Here is a 27,624-nt window from a genome sequence, read left to right on the forward strand (position 1 = left end):
CTGTTCTCCTCTCCTCTGTTCTCTCCTCTCCTCTCCTCTCCTCTCCTCTCCTCTCCTCTGTTCTCTCCTCTCCTCTGTTCTCTCCTCTCCTCTGTCCTCTCCTCTCCTCTGTTCTGTTCTCTCCTCTGTTCTGTTCTCTCCTCTCCTCTGTTCTCTCCTCTCCTCTGTTCTCTGCTCTCCTCTGTTCTCTCCTCTCCTCTCCTCTGTTCTCTCCTCTCCTCTCCTCTGTTCTCTCCTCTCCTCCTGACCCCCCCCCCCCCTCCTTATTATCTGTTCTGTTCTCTCCTCTTGACCTCCTGATGCCCCTGTTCTCCTCTCTTCTATTCTCTCCTCTCCTTTGTCCTCTCCTCTCCATAGCACGCCATGTCTGACCCTTGACTGAGGGGGGCATTGGGAGGAGCTTGGGCTGTACTGTTAAATGTGGGAGGGGCTTGGGTGGTACTTTAAAATGTGGGAGGGGGTCATCAAATTTACTTTAGGGCTGAAGCCCCTGGTCTTTTTCCCACCTAGCAACGCCCCTGAGGAGTGGTGTAATCACAGGGGAGCGCCGATCCATTCCACACCAAGACAGGAAGACCGGACAATCGTCCTGTATCTTAGTTTGTGTCCTCCCAATTCTGGGTGATGTCATGAGGGAGGGACTAAGGAGAACCTCAAATACCCATTGGCTGGGGAGGCAGCAGGAGTTGATGCAGCCTAAATCTTACAGGCTGCACCGCCTCCTGCTACTTACACAGCCAATGGGTGCATCGGAAGCGCTGTCTGTCAATCGCATGCTTTAAATCTTCATCCCGATTCCCGCGGTCTTCCTGTCTTGGTGTGGGTCTTGTGGGATGGATTAGCTCTGAAAGGAGTTCCTGGGCAGCCTGCAGTGACTGAGGTGAGGGACAGTTTTGCCCAAGTAGTAGAAGCGCCTGTTCCTGTACAGTCTATGCTCCTTACCAAAAATGTTTCCCCCTTTAATAAGTCATTGTAATGCCACCCAAATTCTTGCCCTTTTACCAGGGTGAAAGTAACCTAACACCTGTGCAGCATTAGTGTCAGCTTACTGTCAGTCACCCTGTTTAAAAGGACAGGAATATGGGTGGCATTACAATGATTTAGTAAAGGGGGCAAAATTATAATCTCCTAAATCCTGCTTTTTTTATTTTTAGCAGAGTGGCAGATTTCTTATCGGGCTAATAAGCCACAACAGCAAGCCAAGTGTTTGGCTTATGGTTGTGGCATGGCCCCATTGACCTGGATAGCCAAATTTCACATAGGCTTAACATAAACCATCAAAGCTGTGGCACATGTAGGGAGGGGTTCCAGTGGAGCGGTTCCACATGGAGGGGTTCCAGTTGTGATCTAGACTTTGAGTTGTCTGTTTTTACCATCCCCTGACCGCTCAGAAAAAAGTCTTAAATGGGCAAAATTATCTGAAAAAACTGACCCTTTAACAACTTCAGCTCCCCCTTAATGACCAGACCATTTTCTGCGATATGGCACTGCATTGCTTTAACTGACAATTGCGAGGTTGTGTGACGCTGTACCCAAATACAACTGATGTATTTTTTTCCCAGATTTCTTTTGGTGGTATTTGATCCCCTCTGCAGTTTTTATATTTTGCGCTATAAACATAAAATTTGCGACAAATCCTTTTTACTTTCTGCTATAAAACATTCCCAATGAAGAAAAATCAAAATTTTTCATAAATTCAGGCTAATATGTATTCTGCCACATATTTTTTGTAAAAAATCCTAAGTATATTTTGATTGGGTTGCAAAAAAGTTATTACATCTACAAACTATGGAACTTTTTATTTTTTTAATTGTTTTTATTAGTAATGGCAGCGATCAGCGATTATTAGAGGGACTAAGAGGGGTATATGCTAATGCCAGGAGCCTAGCTAATAAAATGGATGAGTTGGAAATGTTATTACATGAGGATGACATAGACCTTGTGGGAATAACAGAGACTTGGTTCGACCCCTCACATGACTGTCTGGCCAATATCCAAGGGTATTTGGTGTACCGGAAGGACAGGGTAGGAAAAAGAGGGGGAGGGGTATGTCTCTATGTCAAGAACAATATAAAGGTGATAGAGAGGAGTGACATTACGGAAGGGATGAGTATGGAGTTAGAATCTGTGAGGGTAGAACTCCATAGGGAAGGAGAAAAGGGAAAAGTAATTGTGGGGGTTTGCTATAGGCCACCTAAACAAGGGGAGGAGGTAGAGCTGGAATTTTTAGCACTAATGGGTAAAGTGGCAATGCTAGGATCAGTCATCGTATTGGGGGACTTCAATTATCCCGACATTGAATGGAAAGAGGGGACTGCACACTCACAGAAGGCCTGCCTATTCACGGAAACCTTACAGGATAATTACATGTCACAGTTGGTGGATTCTCCTACTAGAGAAAACGCAGTCCTGGATCTATTGATCACTAATGACCCAGACCTAATCTCGGAGGTAGGAGTCCAGGACAACCTGGGCTCTAGCGATCACAAGATGATCGCATTTAGTATAAATAACAATATAACAAGGCAAGTGGGGAACATAAGAACCCTAAACTTCAGAAGGGCAAACTTTCCAAAATTATACTCCTTGATGGAAAGGGTAAACTGGGACCAAACCCTGGGATCCCTGACCACAGAGGAAAAATGGGAATGCTTTAGGACCACATTAAGCAAATGCATCTTGCAGTGCATTCCTATGGGAAATAAATTTAGAAGAGACAAAGCCAAACCTGGCTGGCTAAACCGTAGCATTTAAAAACTTATTAGGGGAAAAAAATTGGCCTTCAAGAAATATAAAGCAGAGGGCACAGTATTGGCTTTCATCCAATACAAGGAGGCAAATAAGAAAAGTAAACAAGAAATCAAGATGGCTAAAATCAACTTTGAGAGACAAATAGCGGAGGATAGTAAAAAAAACCCAAAGAAATTCTTTAAATATATCAACAGCAAAAAAGCTAGGGCAGAGCATGTTGCACACATAATTAACGATGATGGGAGGATGGTTACAGAGGACACTGAAAAAGAAACCGTGCTGAATTCTTTTTTCTCGTCAGTCTTTACACAGGAAAAGGAAGGGTACACTGACCATGACTGTATGGGGTACACTGACCATGACTGTATGGTTAGGAGTAATACAAAGGACTTGCCACTATGGCTTACAGAGGGTGTAATCAGGGAAAGGCTGGATAAAATTAACACAAACAAATCACCAAGGCCGGATGGCGTACATCCGAGAGTACTCAAGGAACTGAGTATGGTTATATCTAGACCACTGTTCCTGATCTTTGCTGACAGTATTAGGACAGGAGATGTACCAGGGGATTGGAAGAAAGCTAACGTGATTCCAATATTCAAAAAGGGCCAGAGGCATATCCCGGGAAATTATAGGCCTGTCAGTTTGACATCAATAGTATGTAAACTTCTGGAGGGGATGATAAGGGACTATATCGTAGAGTTTGCTAAAGACAACAACATCATCAGCAGTAATCAGCATGGGTTTACAAATGGGCGTTCTTGTCAAACCAATCTCTTAGCATTCTACGAGGAGGTGAGCTGTGAGCTAGATAGGGGCAGACCAGTGGATGTGGTGTACTTGGATTTCGCTAAGGCGTTTGATACAGTTCCCCACAAGCGCTTAATTTATAAGATAAGGTCTGCAGGTATCGACCGCAGGGTTTGCTCTTGGATACGGAACTGGCTAAAAGGGCGTGTCCAAAGGGTGGTAATAAACAGCGCATACTCAGACTGGTCTGGGGTGGTAAGTGGGGTCCCCCAAGGCTCAGTCCTGGGACCAACCTTGTTTTAATTTATTCATAAAAAGCATTGAGGACGGGATCAGTAGTTCTATATCAGTTTTTGCAGATGACACAAAATTGGCCAGGGCAATAACTTCACAGCATGAAGCAGATATCCTACAGAATGACCTGGACAAAATAACGGAGTGGGCAACGACATGGCAAATGAGGTTTAATGTAGAGAAGTGTAAGGTTTTGCACTTGGGGACTAAAAACATAAAAACACAATACACGTTAGGAGGGGAACCCTTGGGGGAATCAAAAATGGAGAAGGATCTGGGAGTCTTGGTTGATGATAGATTAGGCAACAGCATGCAATGTCAGGCGGCAGCTGCCAAAGCCAGCAGAATATTAGCATGCATAAAGAAAGGGATGTATTCCAGAGATAAGACTATAATCCTTCCACTTTACAAAACTCTGGTCCGACCGCATCTGGAGTATTCTGTCCAGTTCTGGTCGCCAGTCCTCGGGAGGGATGTGTAGGAGCTGGAGAGAGTCCAGAGAAGGGCAACTAAACTGATTAGGGGATTGGAGGACCTTGATTATGAAGAGCGTCTGCAATCGCTTGATTTATTCTCCCTGGAGAAGAGACGCCTGAGGGGGGACATGATAGCAATTTACAAATATCTCAATGGGGATCTCAGCTTAGAAAAAAAGCTGTTCAATCGAAGGGATTGCACGAGGACTCGAGGGCATACAATGCGATTAGAGGAGAAGCGTTTTAACCTCAGGCAACGTGGGGGGTTCTTTACTGTGAGGGCTACAAGATTGTGGAATTCTCTACCACAAGAGGTGGTTTCTGCGGGAAGTATGGTGGCTTTCAAAAGACTCTTAGACTTACATCTCAAGGATCAGAACATTCAGGGCTATGTGAGATGATTACAGCCACACACACCTACACAGGTTGAACTGGATGGACTATTGTCTTTATTCAACCTCAACTACTATGTAACTATGTAACTATGGTATCTGACAGAGCTTGAGATATTTTGCAAAAAGAAGAATGGGCAAAAATGTCCTCTCTAGATGTGCAAAGCTGGTAGAGACATCCCCAAAAAGACTTGCAGCTGTAATTGCAGGGAAAGGCGGTTCAACAAAGTATTGGCTCCGGAGGGGGTCACAGATTTATTTGTAAAAAATGTTGAAGGCCATTTATCATTTTCCTTCCACTTCACAATTATGTGCTACTTTGCATCGGTCTATCACATAAAATCCCAATAAAATACATTTATGTTTTTGGGTGTAATATGAGAAAATGTGGAAAATTTCAAGGGGTGTGAATACTTGTTCAAGACACTGTATCTGAGAATAAGAAATTGCTCATTGCTCAAGGAACCCCTAGCAGCCTCTGAGGGAACCCTGGTTGAGAAACCCTGACTTAAAGCAGGGCCGTCTTTTCGAATGGGCACGCCCGGCAGTTGCCCGGGGGCCCCACACACAGGGTGACAATTTACATACCGATCTGTCCCCCCCCCGGCCAGATTAGTTTACCTGGTGGTCTAGGACACCCCCCCCCCCCCCCCGTTGTCCACCAGGAGCGGGCGCCGGTTGTTTTGGTGTGGCTCTGAGTCTCTGCTGCACTGGTTGCTAGGAAGGCCAGCCGACTGGCATCTAACAACCAGTAAAGTTCTGAGGAGTACCCATCATGCACAGCGGAGGAGAATCCTCCTCGTTGGCTCGTCCTCCTCCGCGCCTAGAAGAATGGCTCCACCCACCTCCTCCCTTCATGTGCTGTGCGGCCGGTGGAAGGTAATCAGACTGCTGCAGGCTGCTTGTTTTCTTTTCTCTCTCTCTCCATTGACTGTCTGTGCCATCCTTTTCCTGCCATATACATCCTCTGTGTGCCATCCTCTGTGTGTGTGCTATCCTCTGTGTGTGTGCCATCCTCTGTGTGTGTGCCATCCTCTGTGTGTGTGCCATCCTCTGTGTTCCATCCTCTGTGTGTGTGCCATCCTCTGTGTGCCATCCTATGTGTGCCATGTACATCCTCTGTGTGCCACCCTCTGTGTGCCATCCTCTGTGTGACATGTACATCCTCTGTGTGCCACCCTCTGTGTGCCATCCTCTGTGTGACATTTACATCTTCCGTGTGCCATCCTCTGTGTGCCATGTACATCCTCTGCGTGCCATGTACATCCTCTGTGTGCCACCCTATGTGTGCCCCCCTATGTGTGCCACCCTCTGTGTGCCACCCTCTGTGTGCCATGTACATCCTCTGTGTGCCATCCTCTGTGTGCTATGTGCATCCTCTGTGTGCCATCCTCTGTGTGCCATGTAAATCCTCGGTGTACTATCCTCTGTGTGCCATGTACATCCTCTGTGTGCCATCCTCCGTGTGCCATGTACATCCTCTGTTTGCCATCCTCTGTGTGCCATGTACATCCTCTGTGCACCATCCTCTGTGTGCCATGTATATCCTCTGTGTGCCATCCTCCGTGTGCCATGTACATCCTCTGTGTGCCATCCTCTGTGTGCCATGTACATCCTCTGTGTGCCATCCTCTGTGTGCCATCCTCTGTGTGCCATGTACATCCTCTGTTGCATCCTCTGTGTGCCATGTACATCCTCTGTGTGCCATCCTCTGTGTGCCATGTACATCCTCTGTCTCTGTGCCATCCTATACCTGTCATGTACATCCTCTGTGTGCCATCCTATATCTGCCATGTACATCCTCTGTGTGTCATCCTATACTTGCCATGTACATCCTCTGTATGTGCCATCCTATACTTGCCATGTACATCCTCTGTGTGCCATCCTATACTTGCCATGTACATCCTCTGTCTCTGTGCCATCCTATACCTGTCATGTACATCCTCTGTGTGCCATCCTATATCTGCCATGTACATCCTCTGTGTGTCATCCTATATCTGCCATGTACATCCTCTGTGTGTCATCCTATACTTGCCATGTACATCCTCTGTGTGCTAGCCTATACTTGCCATGTACATCCTCTGTCTTTGCCATCCTTTACTTGCCATGTACATCCTCTGTATGTGCCATCCTATACTTGCCATGTACATCCTCTGTGTGCCATCCTCTGTGTGCCATCCTATACTTGCCATGTACATCCTCTGCCTGTGCCATCCTATACCTGCCATGTACATCCTCTGTCTGTGTCATCCTTTACCTGCCATGTACATCCTCTGTCTGTGTCATCCTATACCTGCCGTGTACATCCTCTGTCTGTGCCATCCTTCACCTGCTATATACCTCCTCTGTGTGCCATCCTATACTTGCCATGTACATCCTTTGTCTGTGCCATCCTATACCTGCCATGTACATCCTCTGTCTGTGCCATCCTTTACCTGCCATGTACATCATCTATGTGCCATCCTCTGTGTGCCATCCTATAGTTGCCATGTACATCCTCTGTCTGTGCCATCCTATACCTGCCATGTACATCCTCTGTTTGTGCCATCCTTTACCTGCCATGTACATCCTCTATGTGCCATCCTATGCCTGCCATGTACATCCTCTGTCTGTGCCATCCTTTACCTGCCATGTACATCCTCTGTGTGCCACCCTTTGTGTGCCATCCTATACTTGCCATGTACATCCTCTGTCTGTGCCATCCTATACCTGCCATGTACATCCTCTGTCTGTGCCATCCTTTAACTGCCATGCACATCCTCTGTGTGCCATCCTATACTTGCCATGTATGTCCTCTGTCTGTGGCCGTGCCATCCTATACCTGCCATGTACATCCTCTGTGTGCCATCCTATACCTGCCATGTACATCCTCTGTCTGTGCCATCCTCTACATGCCGTGTACATTCTATTTGTGCCCTCCTGTGTGCCATTCTATATCTGTCCTGTACATCCTATGTGTGCCATCCTCTGTGTGCCATCCTATATCTGTCCTGTACATCCTCTGTGCCATCCCATACCTGCCATGTACATACTCTGTCTATGCCATCCCATGCCTGCCATGTACATCCTCTGTGTCATCTCATACCTGCCATGTATAAACTCTGTCTATGCCATCCCATACCTGCCATGTACATCCTCTGTGTGCTATCCTATATCTGTCCTGTGCATCCTCTTGTGTGCCATCCTATACCTCACATGTACATTCTGTGCCATGTGCCCTCCTGTACCTGTCCTGTAAGTCAGCTCACTGTGCCATCCTATATCTGTTATGTACATCCACTGTATGCCATCATATACCTGTCATGTGCCTCCTCTGTGTGCTGTCCTATACCTGTCATGTGCATCCTCTGTGTGCCATCCTTTACCTGTCATGTACATCCGCTGCCTCTGCAATCCTATACCTGCCATGTACATCCTCTGTGTGCTTCTCTCTCTCTCTCTCTCGTTGTGTTAATGTTTAAACACTGATTTTGTTGGAGGTACCAATAAATATAGCCTTATTGATAATTTGCATTTTTATTCTCGTGGGTGATTGTGTAGGCGGGGTCCCAGTGCACTGCATTTCCCGGGGACCTATACGGCTCTTAAGATGGCACTGACTTAAAGAGACCAGTGCCTACAAGGCCTAGAGAAATCTGCCCCAATGCACTTTAGCAGCAGCACTTCCTAAACTTTTGCTATTACAGCTAAAGCACATTATCAATATGACTGCCTGGGACCCAAATTTTTATATTGAAGGGGTTGACTTATTTAAAAACCCCCTTAATGACCCTTCTGAACCATCTGAGCTAAGTTTGAAGGCCATTAAGTGCATTATGTTTAGTTGTTCACTATGAAAAAAAAATTACGCATTAGTTGGGCAGGTCCGTGAACCATGAGTGGGCACCTAAGACCCATGATATACCCAAACCTGAATCTCATTCCTAGTCAGGAGTGTATACCACACAGATTGCAGGGGTCAGGAGTATGTAAAGCACAGAGTGAAGAGATCAGGGGATCAATAGCACAAAGAGTTCAGGGGTCAGGAGTAAATAACTCACAGAGCACAGGGGTCAGAAGTAAATAACTCACAGAGCACAGGGGTCAGGAGTAAATAGTACACAGAATGTAGGGGTCAGGGCTATATAACTGTAACACACAGGCAAAAAAAGACAACCACAAAATCCCCCCCCCCCCCTCCCCGCCAAGCACACATCTTTTCTTACCCAAAGTTTCCCTCACCCTCTGTACTCCACAGCCAGGGCCGGATTAAGAGCATCATGGTCTTGGTGCTGAGGATTTTGAAGGGCCTTAAGGGCCGTGCCTTGGCATGCACCCAGAGGAGGAAGGGTGCAGCCATGCATGCCTAATTCAACATGGGATGCTGTCTCTGAAGCCCATAAACACATCCATGCATCGGCAACTGTCCCTCCTTGTCCGGCCTTCGTGCTGTGTGGGGAGGTTCTGAGGGAGCTGCCTGGGGAAGCGAGCATAGAAGCCAGACTTCTGTGTTTACAAGTGACAGAAGAGCGGTAACAGTGAATATGGCCAACCTGGGGCCTATTTATAAAGGTAGGGGCCTGGAGCTGCAGCTCCAATAGCCCCTACGTTAATCTGGCCCTGTCCACAGCCAACAGAGATCTGCAAAATGCAACCACTACATCTAAGGGCTGGAGAGCTACAATATATAAAATGTTGGTTTTTGGATTTATCTATGCCCTATGAGCCACCTTTTTCTGACCATAGCACCTGAAATAACGGAATATAAATGCAAAGAAACAATTTGAATGACATTACTTTGCAGTTTATTATAAATTAAAGATCAGTAAAAAGTACATAGTGCGCTCTCCAGTGATACAAAATATCTATATATTGTCTACTCCATTAACAATTCTTACTGTTCAATAAATACAACACAATAAATAGTTCAAGTATAAAGCAGGCTTTAAGACAAAAAGCAGGATATCAGCTCTGTACAAAATTGAGATTATCAGGACTCATAGCGGCAAGGTTATCTTAGGTAGCGTTATATATGATGCAGCCAACACCATCCACAGAAAATGAAGTAGATACAAGATTCCTTCATAACTTCTCTCTGCAGAGAGCATTGGGGTTGACGTTATGACAAAGTCTTATAGTGCCGGGATGGTCGGTACTCGGAGGGTTTACATCAGCTTCATCAAGATCCAGGAGGAGATCAGAGCAGACAAAGTCCAAGGCATGGAGAAACCTGGAAGAACACACAAGAGATATTAGGAATGGAGCCGGAAGGGCTGTCTTTATGGAAGTTTCATTGTAGTTTCAATCTAAAGAAAGCCAACTTATACACCAGATTGTGACATTGTGAGTATTTCCAACCAAAATTTTAGTTTATTAATCTTTGCATAGCTTGGCGGCATTTGAGAGATTTACCCTCATACACTGTTAAGGTGACAACGGTTTTACCAGATATGAAGTGAGGGAAAATCTGGTACAAGGACACAGACAGCAATAAAAAAAAGCTGACAGGTACATTGGCCTTTCCATACTCTCTAAAAATGGTTTCTGTCTGTGTAGCTGTTGGATATTTTCTCTCACTTCTTGTTCGGTGAAACTGTCGTTTTTAGGACAGTAAGCAAAAGGAAAATGTCTCTAACATATCCCAAAATGGCAATAAAGGCCCAAAATAGGTCATTATCCTTCTTGACCAATTCCAAAGCTAAAAAAAAAATAAAAAAATTGGTTGGATGTACACTTTAATAGAGAAATTACAAAAGAAATGGAAGGATGAATAGGACTTTAAAGGTAGCCACTGGTAATCCCATAACGAAGTACTCAACAGATAAAAAAATATAAAATGTATTATGACAACATGATAAAAATATTAAAACCATATCATATGGAAAAAATATATAGGTGGACGTATCCCGAGTTCTCCATGGGGTATCTCACGGCGAGGATCGGCACAAGTAGGAGCGTAGCTCCATTTTCCAGAAGAGAGAAATTGTGACACTCCCTACATTGGACAGACGATCGTGTTACCATCCACTACAAGTCGGAATCCATCTGCCATTTGTGGCTACTTTGCAAAGTTTGTATGGCCCTAGGACAGAACTCTTGCTGTTTTGGCTATAGAGTATTTGATGTACACATTCCACTTTGGAACTGATGTGTGTGGGACCTTTCCTTATGCCATTATGCTGGTCTGGGTGCTTCCTGTAGTCCCTTTGTTTCCCCCTTGGGATCAGGTACCAATAGGATCTCCTGAGGAAGCTGTAAGCGAAACACGTAGCGATCCATTGGCTTATGATGCTTGAGATTCCTATTTGGCCCAGATATCCAAAAGATTATCGTAGATTCTGTGTTCCTTTATACAAGATCTTAGTTTGATACGAGCATGTAACAGGTTCTTGTGCTATATAGCCACCTCGTCTGGGGAGATACTGTACTGTATGTACTATGGATCGACCAATTATCGGCGAAGCCCATATATCGAGGGCCGATCTGCACTTTCCCCGATATATCGAAATCGGCCCCTGAGGTTACCGATATTTCAGGAAAGTGCATGTACCGGAGTAATGCCTGCAGCTAGAGGCATCGACCTGGTACCGGCGTCCATAGCCGAGGGTCGGCTGACTTGTAATGACAACCGATGCGGCTGAGAAGCCTCTCGGCTGTCATTACAAGGAGCGGGAGGGGACGTTTCCCCCCCTCTTGCCACCTTCCGTGGCTCGTCTTGGTCTCCCATCCCACCGAGAGACCAGGGCAACCAGCCTGCATGGCCGCCGAAGACCCGATCAAAGCCGCATTCGGCTCTGTTCGGGTCTCCATGCAAAAACCGGAAGTGATGTCATGACATTCCTTTCAGGTACTGGCGCCAGATTTTAAAAAATGACAGCATTCAAAACAGCCAAACTTGGCGTTTTGAATGCTTTTAAGTGCAGAGGAGGGGTTTGGGGTCTTTTAGACCCCCAGATCCCTCCACAAGAGTACCTGTCAAGAAAAAAAAAATGAAAAATATATTTTTTGTAAATGTACGAAAATATCGGCCGATACCGATATGCATTGGCCAAAATATCGGTATCGGCAACGAAAAAACGATATCGGTCGATCACTAGTATGTACCATATATATTTTTTTTCCATATGATATGGTTTTAATATTTTTGTTATCACGTTGTCATAATAAGTTTCATATTTTGTATCTGTTGAGTACTTGTTTTTCCTTATGGGATTCCCAGTAGTTATCTTTAAAGTCCTATTCATCCTTTCATTGTAATGTTTTTTTTAGATGTGGTGCCACATATCTCTGTTGCGTTTAATAGAGAGATCCCCCTCTACTTTATTTTGAAGTTGACCACAAAGGAAGTGATGGGAAATCTGTTCAGTAGGGGGAATAAATACAACCAAATAATATTTATTACAGGATATAAATCTATGATGTTGGTGTCACAGAACGTTATGTGTTTTCCGAAGACAACACAACAGAAGATGTTTGCCTTCAGACTGTCTCTCTCTAATTGTACATCTCAGTCAGTGCTGATAGCCTGCATATAATTGGAGCTCAAAGAGAAAAATAATGGACTTTATAGGCATAGTGCCTATAAAGTCCATTATTTTTCTCTTTGAGCTCCAATTATATGCAATTTATAGTATGTGGCACAGCTAAAATGAGGGTGCTTACTAGCCACCAAGGGCACCAAATTCATCTACATTATTCAGTGCTGATAACCCTCCACCTTATTGCTTTTATAATAAAACTAATATCAATAGATATTTAGATAAATACAAAATGTATGTAGAGAAATATAGGGATAGATAATAACCCCTAGTCATTGTTAGAATTAGGCAGATGAAATGGGGCGAAAGAGGAACATTTTACATATCTCTTTCTCTTTGGGGGAGTTTATTATTTTTGTGGCCAGTAACCTGAATCTACAAAAGCTCAAAAGGAAACTTTGGAGAAAAAAAAAAAAGGGAGACAATATTTTTGCAGTGTAAGTACTTGAATGTGCCCTGGTATCGGCCTCCTGCAGTCCCTGTACAGCAGGGCTAGAATGTGAGAGGAAGAAACAGCACAAGGATTGGGTACCAATCATGTGTTGCATGTAAATGTGTTAAAAGGAACATGCTGATAGAATGAGAGAGCAAAGTGATCAGGGAGATTACCTAATCAGTTTGTTACTGCTTCTTCACTGCCCAATCAGCAGACTAGGGTGGAAGGAGGACATGAGAGAAAACGGTGTCACCCTCCTGGCTGTGCTGTGTGCCAATGCTGTGAAAACTGCAAGACTGGACTGACAGAAATACAAATCCTTTGGCAGGTAATATTCTACCCCTATCAGTTTTTTACCTGGAAACTTAGAAGATTTAATATAACTCAGCTTTAACCCCTTTATACTAGTGGGAGCTGGTGCTTTAAATGGGCCCTGATATCCAACGGCCGGTAGGAGGGTCTCCGGATCATGCTGAGCTGTAGTTGGCTGCACAGTGCTGACATCATACAAAGTCAATCCTACCATCTGCTGATTGTCAGCAATTGACTGTTAGCTGTTGGTGACAGCTCAGTCACAGTTCTGGGGGTACCGGTGGAGCACTCCCCAAACAAGACAGCATTGCATATATGCAGGGGCTGGATGTTGAGGTCAACCAGCCCTGCCCCCACATATAAAGGTATTGTTGCTGTAAAGGGGTTAAACATGTTTAGCTACACCACTTTATACCATTAAAATTCTCAATGTAAGAGATTACTCACCTCTAGTAGATCCGTTATCTAAATAGTAATTGGTATCAGCTGGAAATAAAGAAAAACATATCTGTTAATTGGAGACCTCAACCGGACTGATACTCATTCTTCTGGATATATCGTATGATATTCACATTCACTGTAGGCTGAAATAATTGTGTAGTGGAAGTGAAAGCATTTGTAATCCCTGACAATAAATCCTAACAATGGACACCGTGCTGCCTTTTTGGTCTGGTAAATATACGTGACGCATGGAGCAATAAATATTTTTTTTCTATATTATGATGGTAAAGGGTTGGAATCTCTGCAGGCTTTTACTGCTTTGTCCCCTCTGGGGAGTTGCTCCTTACTTCCTGTTCAGGTGACAGGTGTCAGACAGAAGAGGAAGTGAGGGAAAATCCCACCCAAAGGGAACAAAGACAGCAGTTAAAAATTGATAGAAGCTTTAAGCCTTCCTCCACATTGTCCAAAACAAAAAAATAAATGTTTTGTCTGGAATTGGGCTTCAATATATGTGACTGAAGGAACACAGAAAATTACTGTAACAAAACTGTGAACATGACTTGACTTACCTGCATCCAAAAAGATGCCGACTCTTCCTGCAATGTTCTGGGAATCTCCCGATTTGGATTGAGAGCTGCAGGTCTGTAGGGAAATAAAAGTAATTCAACAAAAATTCCAGACAGGTGAAATTGATGAAGGAATTGCAAATTGTATCCAAGAAACACCCCAGCTATGCTAAAGTCACAACATCCTCTTCATGTTCCTTTATCTGGAAACAGTGGAGAATGCGGGCACACAGGGTTCTTCTTTCACTCCAATAATGAGACTTCCCTGGAATAGTTTGCATTTCCCCTCCACATTGGTTTCAGTCTCTCTAAGCCATTTTCCCCAATTACCTATTTATTCTACATTGTACCAGGGCAGCATGGCACCAACAATTGTCTATATTAGAGATGAGTGTGACGCCATCATATCTCTTTCTTAGGAATGGGCATGAAACCATCAATTGTCTTTGTTAGGGATGGGCATGAGACCATCAATTGTCTTTATTAGGGATGAGCATGAAACCATCAATTGTCTTTATTAGGGATGAGCATGAAACCATCAATTGTCTTTGTTAGGGATGGGCATGAAACCATCAATTGTCTTTATTATGGACGGGCATTAAGCCATCAATTGTCTTTAATAGGGATGGGCATGAAAGTATCAATTGTCTTTGCTAGGGATGGGCATGAAACCATCAATTGTCTTTATTAGGGAGGGACATGAATCCTCCAATTGTCTTTGTTATGGATGGGCATGAAAACCTTGATTGTCTTTATTAGGGAAGGGTATGAAACCCTCAATTGTCTTTGTTATGGATGGGCATTAAGCCATCAATTGTCTTTGTTAAGGATGGGCATGAAACCATCAATTGCCTTTAATAGGGATGGGCATGAAAGTATCAATTGTCTTTGTCAGGGATGGGCATGAAACCATCAATTGTCTTTATTAGGGAGGGACATGAATCCTCCAATTGTCTTTGTTATGGATGGGCATGAAAACCTCGATTGTCTTTATTAGGGAGGGGTATGAAACCCTCAATTGTCTTTGTTATGGATGGGCATTAAGCCATCAATTGTCTTTGTTAAGGATGGGCATGAAACCATCAATTGCCTTTAATAGGGATGGGCATGAAAGTATCAATTGTCTTTGTTAGGGATGGGCATGAAACCATCAACTGTCTTTGTTATGAATGGGCATGAAACCATCAATTGTCTTATGGATGGGCATGAAACCATCAATTGTCTTTATTAGGGATGGGCATGAAACCATCAATTGTCTTTGTTAGGGATGGGCATGAAACCATCAATTGTCTTTGTTAGGGATGGGCATGAAACCATCAATTGTCTTATGAATGGGTATGAAACCATCAATTGTCTTTATTAGGGATGGGCATGAAACCATCAATTGTCTTTGTTAGGGATTGGCATGAAACCATCAATTGTCTTAGGAATGGGTATGAAACCATCAATTGTCTTTATTAGGGATGGGCATGAAACCATCAATTGTCTTTGTTAAGGGTGGGCATAAAACCATCAATTGTCTTTGTTAGGGATGGGCATAAAACCACCAATTGTTATTGTTAGGGGTGGGCATGAAACCGTCCATTGTCATTATGAGGGATGGGCATGAAACCATCAATTGTTTATGTTTTTAGATAGGCATGATGCCATCAATTGTCTTTGTTAAGGATAGACTTGGGTTTGGGCCAAACCCTAGCTCGTCCCATGTTATGACTGCAGCAGATGGACAGAGCTGTGAATTCTGATGGTGGTATCTCAATATCAGAAGCCAGAAGTGGAGTTGGCCATTAATTAAACTAACGTGCTCATTACACACAGCACTGTTCTACCTGCTTGGTTAGCAGCAGAAGATCAGGTAATCAATAGGGAAGCTTGTATCCCTGTTTGGTGTGGAATTTTTTTTTCTTCAAATTTTCAGTCCATAAACACCTCCAAGCATCTTAATTAGGCCATGCAATGATTAGAAAGTCAGCTGAGGACATTGGGGCAGCACCGTAGTTTGATAGTTAGCCTTGTAACACTGGGAACCTCAAATTGAATGCTATCCAGACCAGAAATCATCTGCCTGGAGTTTGCATGTTTTGCTTGAGTTAGTTTCCTCCAAGGACATGCAGGTAGGATATTTGGCTCCTATCTAAACTGGTGCTAGTATGTGTGTGTGGCTAAAAATAACCCTGCCTCCTTCTTCAGGTACAGAAATCACAGAACAGTCTCTATATGTATATTGAGTCTTACCGTGGTACAATTATTAGTGCAGAGTGAAAGATCGGCATAGAGATAGACGGTGTTAGAATTTGCAATCTGGAAGACTTTCATAGCAAACCGAGATTCAATGTTGACTCCATTGCTGTCCACTGTTAGCTGGTCAGAAGATATTTGGCTGGATGGGCACCTGGATATAGAAACCTTTCATTAGCTTTCGGTTACTGTAATCTAAAGATTAGAACACAATACCGGCATATACTATTACAGCTGAACAATATATGGGATGTGTTCATTTTATATACACTACAGTATATACTGTAATTTATAGAATGACAATACATGGCATATCTTCATTATTTATATGTGTATTATAGCTGAACAAGTCCGGGCATGTGTTCGTTATATTGTTTCTGTTATTCAGCATTAAAGTCTTCAATTTGCATTTCAATGGAGTGGATTTTAGTGGAGTGATTGTGCCATACCCAAGAAGTGAATACCTGTGCTGTGACCCATAATTATTCACACCTCACACCTACATGATTTTCTCCTTAATGCATTGAGACAAATGAAATACATCAATTTGCATTTTCTAAATGTATTTTATCCAATGCTGACCTACATATTGCTGTGAACTGGGCCTTTCAAGAAACAATGGATTGTCAATGTGTTGGGCCTGCCTTGAGCAAAGTAGCCCGTCAACAGGTGGTGTGAAAGGGCCCTTCAATAAGAAACATATCAAGCAAAAATGTAAATGTTAATTCAAGGCTGCACTGAAACCTGGTATCATTTTGAAAGAGCTCTGTAGTTCTAACATTTATATTATAATTAATGTATAGTATGGGGAAGAGTTAGATCCCCTGCAGGGCTGTCTTAATGGCATCATGAGCCCCTGGGCAAAGTAATACTTTGGGGCACCTACCAGCCTGCCCTAATTTATGCACCTACTCTTAAGAATTAAAGTATTCATCGTTGATAGAAATAAAACATATACAGTATTTATTTGTACTTCGATTTTAAACAATAAGAAAACACGCCATAAATCAAAGACTAATTAACACAAATGGCACAGTACCGGGAGGGAAGCAGAAGGGCACAATACTGGGATCAGGAGGGCACAGTACCGGGAGGGAAGCAGAAGGTCACAATACTGGGATCAGGAGGGCACAGTACCGGGAGGGAAGCAGAAGGGCACAATACTGGGATCATGAGGGCACAGTACCGGGAGGGAAGCAGAAGGGCACAATACTGGGATCAGGAGGGACACAGTACCGGGAGGGAAGCAGAAGGGCACAATACTGGGATCAGGAGGGCACAGTACCGGGAGGGAAGCAGAAGGGCACAATACTTGGATCAGGAGGGACACAGTAACGGGAGGGAAGCAGAAGGACACAATACTGGGATCAGGAGGGCACAGCACTGGGAGGGAAGCAGAAGTGCACAATACTGGGATCAGGAGGGACACAGTACCGGAAGGGAAGCAGAAGGGCACAATACTGGGATAAGGAGGGCACAGTACCGGGAGGGAAGCAGAAGTGCACAATACTGGGATCAGGAGGGCACAGTACCAGGAGGGAAGCAGAAGGGCACAATACTGGGATCAGGAGGGACACAGTACCAGGAGGGAAGCAGAAGGGCACAGTACTGGGATCAGGAGGAACACAGTACCGGGAGGGAAGCAGAAGGGCACAATACTGGGATCAGGAGGGACACAGTACTGGGAGGAAAGCAGAAGGGCACAAAACTGGGATCAGGAGGGCACAGTACCGGGACGGAAGCAGAAGGGCACAATACTGGGATCAGGAGGGACACAGTACCGAGAGGGAAGCAGAAGGGCACAATACTGGGATCAGGAGGAACACAGTACTGGGAGGGAAGCAGAAGGGCACAAAACTGGGATCAGGAGGGCACAGTACCGGGACGGAAGCAGAAGGGCACAATACTGGGATCAGGAGGGACACAGTACTGGGAGGGAAGCAGAAGGGCACAATATGGGATCAGGAGGGACACAGTACCAGGAGGGAAGCAGAAGGGCACAATACTGGGATCAGGAGGGACACAGTACTGGGAGGGAAGCAGAAGGGCACAATACTGGGATCAGGAGGAACACAGTACCGGGAGGGAAGCAGAAGGGCACAATACTGGGATCAGGAGGGCACAGTACCGGGAGGGAAGCAGAAGGGCACAATACTGGGATCAGGGGGGACACAGTAACGGGAGGGAAGCAGAAGGGCACAATACTGGGATCAGGAGGGACACAGTACCGGGAGGGAAGCAGAAGGGCACAATACTGGGATCAGGAGGGACACAGTATCGGGAGGGAATCAGAAGGGCACAATACAGGGATCAGAAAGGCACAGTACCGGGAGGGAAGCAGAAGGGCACAATACTGGGATCGGGAGGGCACAGTAGCAGGAGGGAAGCAGAAGGGCACAATACTGGGATCAGGAGTGACACAGTACCGGGAGGGAAGCAGAAGGGCACAATACTGGGATCAGGAGAGCACAGTACCATGAGGGAAGCAGAAGGTCACAATACTGGGATCAGGATTGACACAGTACCGGGAGGGAAGCAGAAGGGCACAATACTGAGATCAGGAGGGCACAGTACAGGAAGGGAAGCAGAAGGGCACAATACTGGGATAAGGAGGGTGCAGTACAGGTTCAGGGATGCCGCCCTGGACACAGCCATTCCAGGACAGATTAGTAAAAAGCATGACTGTCTCTGAAATTCCAGGACAGTTAGCAAGTGTGATGTTATGCAAGATTATCTTGGGTCCCCCATGCATCTGGGGCCCCTGGGCAGTGTCAAGGGGTGCCCATGCATTAAGATCCACTGTTAGGTATGTATTGCTTGCTGTCTAAAGCAGCTGGGAAACCCATGAACAAAGATTGTTGGATTGTTCACAAATCATCGCCCTATGGAGTCCAGCACCTCTGCATATACCCAAGTTCCTGGAGTCCTGATAAAGGTGGACTCCTTATACCCCTGAATTGTATTGGCACTTTCCTATTTTCACACCTAGACCCTTCTCAAGGCTTGTATTGCTGTCCGAGGCAAAAGTTCCTTTCACACCCTGTACTGGTGATACCAAAAATACAGGGACATGAAATGATGGAAGATCTCTCTAGTGAGGACATAGACAGTGAGCAGTGTGGTGAAGAGTAAGAACATCTTGGCTGGTTTTAATTGCTGTCAGTGTTCATACTGTCTTGATGACCCCCATCTCCTCAATTCTAGTCCTAATTTCACAAGCATGGATCAATAACAAGAAGGTGCCTCAAAGTAGCCACAGACACCTCACAAGGGTTGCAACCCTTCCCCATTCTAAAACTGAACAAAATGTAGACTTGAGTTGGGCTGTAAAGATGAACTCCAGGAATTATATCACTTTAGAAAGTTGGCTTGTCCAGATTAGTTCAGAACTTCATGCCAACACTTCAGCAATATACTCTTAAGCCAACCATAGACATTTTGAATCTCATGTATGGGCAAGCTAAATGTACCCAAGTTGATCGATCAACTTGAGTACAACCAGGCTGTTGGATTTTACATGCAATTATTGCCAACGGCTGTTTTTAACAAGGGTTTTCCTCATTAACACTGTCTGTTTGAAGGAAAGAAATTTGCTCCATCTCCGGCCGGCCTTAAGGTGATACGGAATATTGTTTTGTGTATTTATTGAATTATTTCTGTAGTCAAATGGCGCTTTTCCACTGCATGGAACCGTACCGGTTCGGCACGCTTTTGTGCTTTTCCACTGCTGGTACCGCATGGTATAGGGTTGGAACGGTTCGGTACGGTACGGTATAGGATTGCTTTTCCACTGCATGGAACCGAACGGTACGGTACGGCTCTGAAAAAACAGTACCTACTCGATTGTGGTTCCAACAGGTACCAAACTGGTACCATATCCCACAATCCTTTGCATGCAGTCACTACTAGCCACTGATTGGTCAGAGAATCCCACCCACCCCGTTGTTATCCCACCCACTTAACTTTAGTACTACTTTAGTGGAAAAGCAAACCTATACCGTACCGTACCGAACCGTTCCGACACTATACCATGCGGTACCAGCAGTGGAAAAGCAAACCAGGCCAAGCAGGCCCGAGTAGAGCCGAGCCGGTATGAGCCGGTACTTGCAGTGGAAAAGTGCCAAAAGTGTACAAAGAACACATAGCATTCATAACCAGTGTACTGTGTACTTACCCGTTCTGAAGAAGATAGTACTTTTGGATACTTGAATTGGTAGGAGAGGCATAAATATTCACCACTTTGAGTTTAGAGGTGTTAACATCCAGATCCGGTACTCGCACTGAAAGGTAAATAGTATCTTCCACAAACAGGGAGTCATCTTCTGAGAGAGGGGTCGTATATGTGCTATCTTTAAAGGCCATCATTACAGCTGCAAAACTTCCATTTCCTGTAGGGCCGGTTATTTCTGTGGTCCTGGAAAATAAACACATGACAAAGGTTACCTACCTAGAAACCCTTGCAGGTATGTGGCCATGCATCAATAATGTTATACAGAGAATTGGCATTATTTGCACTAAGGATAAAGAGCAAACCTATTAGATATCTTCTTCAGCTCTGTGTATATTGATGGAAGCAATAAAGCTGATATACAATATCAAGTGCACTACAAAGGTTTAAAATGAGCGTTTATGAAAAAGCGAAATTAAAATAATTTAGGATAAGTACACCAAAAGCATTTTTTTGTCCATACTTCTCTTGTGGGTCACAGGAGTGCACGTACTCACTCTCAAGTTAACCAGATTTCCCGCTATCAGCTGGCATGGCAAGGCCTCTCTAGGCTCTGGAAAGTTCCCACCATTGCCACCAATATTGTCAAGATCCATTCGACTGCCTGATTGACATTGAGCTGAGAGCTAGAGCCAGCTGCACCCACCCCCTCCCCTGCCCAGTGCCCCTATGAGTGCTGAAGGAGCAGAGCAGAGAATGGTGACTAACAGTCACCGCTCCCCACTCGGAGAAGACCGAAAACTGAGCAATAAGTAGCCGTGTGACTGCTCAGTTCTCGGCCTTAGAGCTCACAGGTGACCACTGCAGAATCACATAGATACTGTATGATACTGATAGTATGTATGTTTATTTCTTTTTTTTTTTAAACCCATATTTCTGTTTTAGGTGACCTTGTTAGGTTGGGGAAAAAAATGAAGAAGAAATGTTCCTACAATAGAGCTTTTATACTCATCTGTCAGGCAGCCCATGTCTCCTACCCATTGGTCCAGTGCTGCAGCCTCCACCAGACTCTTCAGTATTCAACATTTCTGGAAGTATCTCCCAGCGCATGCCATGGTTATTTTTTTTCCTCTGACCCCAATGTCACTACAGGATTTAGCAGTGTCGTAGGGTGAGGAGGAAGAAACCATGCGGTATGGCAGGGGATGCTCAAGCATTGAATGCCAAAGTCTCTCATGGAGGCTGCAGCACTGAAGCAGAGGGAAGGTAGGAAACAAAGGCCTTGAAAAGTCTTATACTGTGGGAACCTTAAGTCTCAGGGTGACATGGTTACTTGAAAACGCTTGGCCCAAGTTGCTTACACCCATGTATCCTCAGAGAGTTAAGCTCAGTTATATCTAAGCTTTGTTTTCTAATTTACTGACACTTTAATCCAACCTCGAAGTTTAACCCAATTTTTAACCTGTTATCTCTAATATAGAGTTAATGCACATTTTCCTATATGATTTTCTTTTTTGGATCCCTTAACCACTTAACGCAAAATCACGTACCTGTACGGCAAGTGGTTGTACTGGGGTGATGCCTGCAGCCAGAGGCATCACCCCGGAATAATTTTCTAGAACGGACGGTCTGCTTTCATGTGGTAGCAACCAATGTGGCTAAATAGCTGCCCAGCTGTCATCACAAGCAGTGGTAGGGGATGTCCCCCCTCTTGCCGCCGTTACGTCCAGGTCTCCTGTCCCGCCTGAAGACCCAAGCGACCAGCCAGCATGTCCGCCGGCTGGCCGGAGTCCCGAACAAAACTAGAATCAGCTTTGATTGGGTCTCCGATGTAGTAATCTGGAAGCGACATCACAATGTCACATCTGGTTTACTCTGCAGCCAACGGCGCCGATTGAAAAAATTCTAAGTATTTAAAAATGCTAATTTTGGCGTTTTGAAAACTTTGAAGTGCAGAGGAGGGGTTTGAGGTCTTTTAGACCCCAGATCCCTCCATAAAGAGTACCTGTCACTGCATATTACTGTCACAAGGGATGTTTATATTTCCAGCTGTGGAAAAAAAAATAAAAGTCAGCAGCTACAAATGCTGTAGCTGCTGACTTTTATTATATAGACACTTATTTGTCCAGGGAGCCCACGATGTCAGCACCCCAGCTGATTTTCAGATCGGCTGCCTGGTGCTGCCGCCACCATTCCCTCTAAGGGAAACTGGCAATGAAGCCTTTTCAGCTTCACAGCCGGTTCCCTACTGCACATGCGCGAAGCATGCTGCACATTCTCATTGGCTCAGCGGCAGGGGAAGGAGAAAGGGGACGGAACCTCCAAGGGACAGCGCTGCGCCGCTGTCTCTCAGAAGTTGGGAAGGGTACCTGTCAAAAACAGGAACCCCTTTCCCCCTCCCCACTGAAAGGTGCCAAATGTGGCTACGGAGGGGGGAAGGAAGCAGATGAGCAGAAGTTCCACTTTTGGGTGGAACTCCGCTTTAAGTTTTTGTTTCTGTTGAAGCTTGGCACAAGCCCATTTTAGTACCTTCATTAAAGTTCAATCAGTAACTACAGACCTGTAAGTTTAACATCTACTGTATGGAAGATAGAAGAGTAGACACTAGAATATAATATCGTAACAGATAGCCAGCATTGGCCCTGAAAGTATGCAATAATAATTACCCAAGTATTGGGCGCAGTGTCACATTAAGAGCGACATTCATATACAGCGGGTAAGAGCAGGAAATATTCAGGACAACGTCATTTGTTATTCGGATCGGATCCGTTTTACCAAAGATATACAGCTGATTTGTGTACATAACATGGGTTGCACTCATCTGTAGAGAGAGGAAGCACAGAAGTCATTAGACAAGGTCAGAAAGCTTACCGCCATACAGTAATCTACACATTAGCAGATAGTTACTTTTAATGTCAGTGTATTCTCTGAAGGATCAAAAAAGAAGGCTCTAATTTTCATAAGGCAGAACTTCAGCCCAAAACAACCAGATAAAAATAAATAGCATATCATAGGATGAAATAACAAAAGTAGCTTTTTCGGCAATATTCAACTTCAACTCAGAGATTTCCCCTGCGGTACTTTTGCCATTTGATGTCCTCAGTCTAATGACCACTACCATTCAACCAACTTTATCTAAGTCATGGTACCCTTGGACCCCCCACCCCAACCCTGTGACTGGACAGTGAAAGGAGAAGCAGAGAATTCATCTCTCTTTCACTCTGTTCTCTTCTCCTATCAAAATAATGTGTGTTAGCACATGAACTACTATGGCTATATGTGAAGAAAAAGGGGGAAAGGATAACCCCCAGGAGTGATCAGACTTTTAAAGCATCCACTAGTTAATCTCATAAAGAAATGTACATTCCTTAAATGTATAAATACATACAAAATGTATTGTGATAACATATTAAAAATTCTCAGTACATAAAAACCATCACATAAATGAGTGAGCACAACAGTGCTAAGCAACATGCTTCTGAGCGAGAAGAACCCATAAGTGGTCCAACATGTAGCAGGGTCTGTGTCTGAAGACCATCAAGATGGCCGACCTCCTAAGCCCAGCTCAGAAGGGTTCTATTGAGCAAGTTTGCCAATGGATCGCTACGTGTTTCGCTATGCAGCTTCTTCAGGTGATCCTATTGGTGTTATAATGGGGGGCGAAGGGTGCCCAATATTCTCTTGGATGGAGGCTGTGAAGTAAGAGGAGCCACAGCTCATATGGATTCCGATCCAATCAGAGTGGGATACCCCCTCCGGCAGGGAGACAGTGGAGATGTCCCCAAACAGCTGTGGCTCCTCTACAGGAAGGATATATATACTATACATATAGTGGTTAATTCCAGTAGGAACAATTCTAGTACCACTATTACTTCACAGCCTCCATCCAAGAGAATATTGGGTACTCTTCATCCACCATTATAACACCAAGGATTGTACATTTCTTTATGAGATAAACTAGAGGACGCCTTAAAAGTCCGACCACTCCAGGGGGTTATCTCTTCCCCCTTCTTTTTTCCATTTATATATTGGATGTGGTACCACTATATCCAGGATCATGTCATCATGTCTCATTGTTTTCATATATATATATATATATATATATATATATATATATATATATTGTGTAAGGGGTTGGCTAGGTAGCGGGTGTGGGTGACCCCTTGGGTGGGTTCGCTACACAGAGAGACAGCCGAAGAGTGGTTGAAAACAACGGTCTATGGTTTATTCTTCCAATTTGCTGGAAACAAGTGCAAGCATCCAAGCAGCATAAATCAAACAAACATAAAATAAACCCTGGCCACTTGGGGCGTCTACCTTCACAACACAGGAACCTACCTATGGTGTCTGTCCCATCCTACTGCTGGGCAGACACTGCTGGTCATACAGCAGAAAACCAATTGTCTATTTGTTTTCTTTTCACACAGAAAAAGTCAACACCACCTCACAGTCTCTCAGCTCACTGCTCTCCTTAACGCACAAAGCCTCAGGATGCAGCAATCAGTAGTCATCCTCTGGATAACTTATAGAGGCCTTAATTGACTCATTCTGAATAGCTGAAGCTTTCCAATGTCCTTAAACCTTTCTGGCTACCTCTGCAGCCGACACCTGATAGTAATTGGTGAACTGTCTAAACAAGGCAGAAATGTATCTCCCGTCTGTGACAACACCCACAGATTTACCTGACTTCCTGTCACAATATATATATATATATATATATATATATATATATAATTGTCTATATGTGCTGCTTCTCCTTCTCCCAGTCTGAGCACTGCTGTACAGGGATTGTAAGAGGCTGAAACCAAGTCACATTGAGGTACTTCTATTGATGCATTTTAAAAAATATATTTCATGATGCATTTTATTGCTGCCTGGGCTTCAGCTCCTTTTTATAGGTGTCTCCTTTAACTAGCCGGCTTCTAAGGGGACACCCATGAATGTGTGCCCTTGACTGGGGCTGTGTGTGTCTATTCAAACACAAAGCACCCAGCAACCCCCACCCCTGATCCCTCCTCCCAGACAACTGCAGGAGCCAATTACACCTCTTCCCTTCTCTATCTCCTCTGCAACCAGGAAGTTCAGGGAACAGGGCAGACTTGGAGGACCTGGTAAAAGGCACAAGGGATACCAGGTATGTGTTTGAGGACGGGGAGTTGTCAAAGTAGCAGGGCATGTTGTCCATTAATGTTGTAAAAGCATGAAAAATGAGGGTAAAACAAACACTTACAGTCAAGACCATGTCAGAAGAACTTACCACAGGAACTGTGTTACAGTCAGAACTTATTAATGGACGATAAATGGTTATCTCCGATTTTCCATCCACAACCTCCCTTCCTGCCAAACACTCGGTGTTGGTGCTGTTCAGCCTTATATCCGACGTATTATAACCATTTTTTTCCAACCAACATTTTGACACTTGTATATTGAATTTTGCTCCAGTACAAGTAAGATTTACAGATGGAGTGGCTCCTGAAAAAAAACATGAATTTTATTCAGCATGTCTGAGATGGGAAGGTGACAGGGATGTAATTGATACAATATAGGGGTTTTCTATATATACCCACTTTAGGGGGGCAAGAGTGGCCAGAGAGGGGAGAAAGTTGCCATAGAGTCAAGGAGTTAAAGCTTCCAATTTACATACAAAACATTGACTGTTGGTGATCAGTGTAGCTCTGCCTTACATTAGTGGTCAGTGTATCGCCCCCCTATATTGGGGGTTAGTGTAGTTCCCCCTTTCATTGATGGTTGGTGTAAAGTCCCCTATATTGGTGGTCAGTGTAATGTCCCCTATATTGGTGGTCAGTGTAGTGCCCCCTTACATTGGTGGTCAGTGTAGTGCCCCCTTATATTGGTGGTCAGTGTAGTGCCCCCTATATTGGTGGTCAGTGTAATGCCCCTTTATATTGGTGGTCAGTGTAATGCCCCCTTACATGGTCAGTGTAATGCCCCCTTACATTGGGGGTCAGTGTAATGCCCCTTACATTGGTGGTCAGTGTAGTGCCCCCTTACATTGGTGGTCAGTGTAATGCCCCCTTACATTGGTGGTCAGTGTAATGCCCCTTATATTGGTGGTCAGTGTAATGCCCCTTATATTGATGGTCAGTGTAATGCCCCTTATATTGATGGTCAGTGTAGAGCCCCCTTACATTGATGGTCAGTGTAGTGCCCCCTTACATTGGTGGTCAGTGTAGTGCTCCCTTACATTGGTGGTCAGTGTAATGCCCCTTATATTGGTGGTCAGTGTAATGCCCCTTATATTGGTGGTCAGTGTAATGCCCCTTATATTGATGGTCAGTGTAGTGCCCCCTTACATTGGTGGTCAGTGTAATGTCCCCTTAAATTGGTGGTCAGTGTAATGTCCCCTATATTGGTGGTCAGTGTAATGTCCCCTAAATTGGTGGTCAGTGTAGTGCCCCCTTACATTGGTGGTCAGTGTAATGTCCCCTATATTGGTGGTCAGTGTAATGCCCCTTATATTGGTGGTCAGTGTAATGCCCCCTTACATTGGTGGTCAGTGTAATGTCCCCTATATTGGTGGTCAGTGTAATGTCCCCTATATTGGTGGTCAGTGTAGTGCCCCCTTACATTGGTGGTCAGTGTAATGCCCCTTATATTGGTGGTCAGTGTAGTGCCCCTTATATTGGTGGTCAGTGTAATGCCCCCTTACATTGGTGGTCAGTGTAATGTCCCCTATATTGGTGGTCAGTGTAGTGCCCCCTTACATTGGTGGTCAGTGTAGTGCCCCCTTATATTGGGTGTCAGTGTAGTGCCCCTTATATTGGTGGTCAGTGTAATGCCCCCTTACATTGGTGGTCAGTGTAATGTCCCCTATATTGGTGGTCAGTGCAATGTCCCCTATATTGGTGGTCAGTGTAATGTCCCCTATATTGGTGGTCAGTGTAATGTCCCCTATATTGGTGGTCAGTGTAATGTCCCCTATATTGGTGGTCAGTGTAATGCCCCCTTACATTGGTGGTCAGTGTAATGTCCCCTATATTGGTGGTCAGTGTAATGTCCCCTATATTGGTGGTCAGTGTAATGTCCCCTATATTGGTGGTCAGTGTAATGTCCCCTATATTGGTGGTCAGTGTAATGTCCCCTATATTGGTGGTCAGTGTAATGTCCCCTATATTGGTGGTCAGTGTAGTGCCCCCTTACATTAGTGGTTACTGATTATGGGTAAACCTTATACCATAAACCCATGTTTTTTTCTTGTTGTTAGGAGGACTGGACTGGAAGGGAGGGAGCATTTGTCTTTTAGACACACACCCCCTTCAATG

The 27,624-nt window shown here is 44.5% G+C and overlaps 1 protein-coding gene and 1 long non-coding RNA gene across 2 annotated transcripts in view; one reads left to right on the forward strand and one right to left on the reverse strand.

Moving 5' to 3' along the window:
* LOC309567853 overlaps positions 1 to 27,624 on the forward strand; it is a 1,051,047-nt gene that overhangs the window by 640,795 nt on the left and 382,628 nt on the right. The gene's annotated exons all lie outside the window — the stretch shown is intronic.
* LOC309568275 (uromodulin-like) overlaps positions 9,711 to 27,624 on the reverse strand; it is a gene marked incomplete at its 5' end in the record, with an annotated part of 19,865 nt that continues 1,951 nt past the window's right edge. The window contains 7 exons of the mRNA XM_082273944.1: positions 9,711 to 9,872; positions 13,376 to 13,414; positions 13,939 to 14,011; positions 16,171 to 16,327; positions 20,348 to 20,587; positions 23,008 to 23,162; positions 25,599 to 25,813. Coding sequence (XP_082130070.1) covers positions 9,808 to 9,872; positions 13,376 to 13,414; positions 13,939 to 14,011; positions 16,171 to 16,327; positions 20,348 to 20,587; positions 23,008 to 23,162; positions 25,599 to 25,813 — 944 coding nt within the window. The 3' untranslated portion in view covers positions 9,711 to 9,807. The remainder of the gene's footprint in view (positions 9,873 to 13,375; positions 13,415 to 13,938; positions 14,012 to 16,170; positions 16,328 to 20,347; positions 20,588 to 23,007; positions 23,163 to 25,598; positions 25,814 to 27,624) is intronic.

Source organism: Pelophylax lessonae (assembly GCF_965119305.1).
Source record: "Pelophylax lessonae genome assembly, chromosome: 12".
In the NCBI taxonomy this organism is placed as follows: domain Eukaryota; kingdom Metazoa; phylum Chordata; class Amphibia; order Anura; family Ranidae; genus Pelophylax; species Pelophylax lessonae.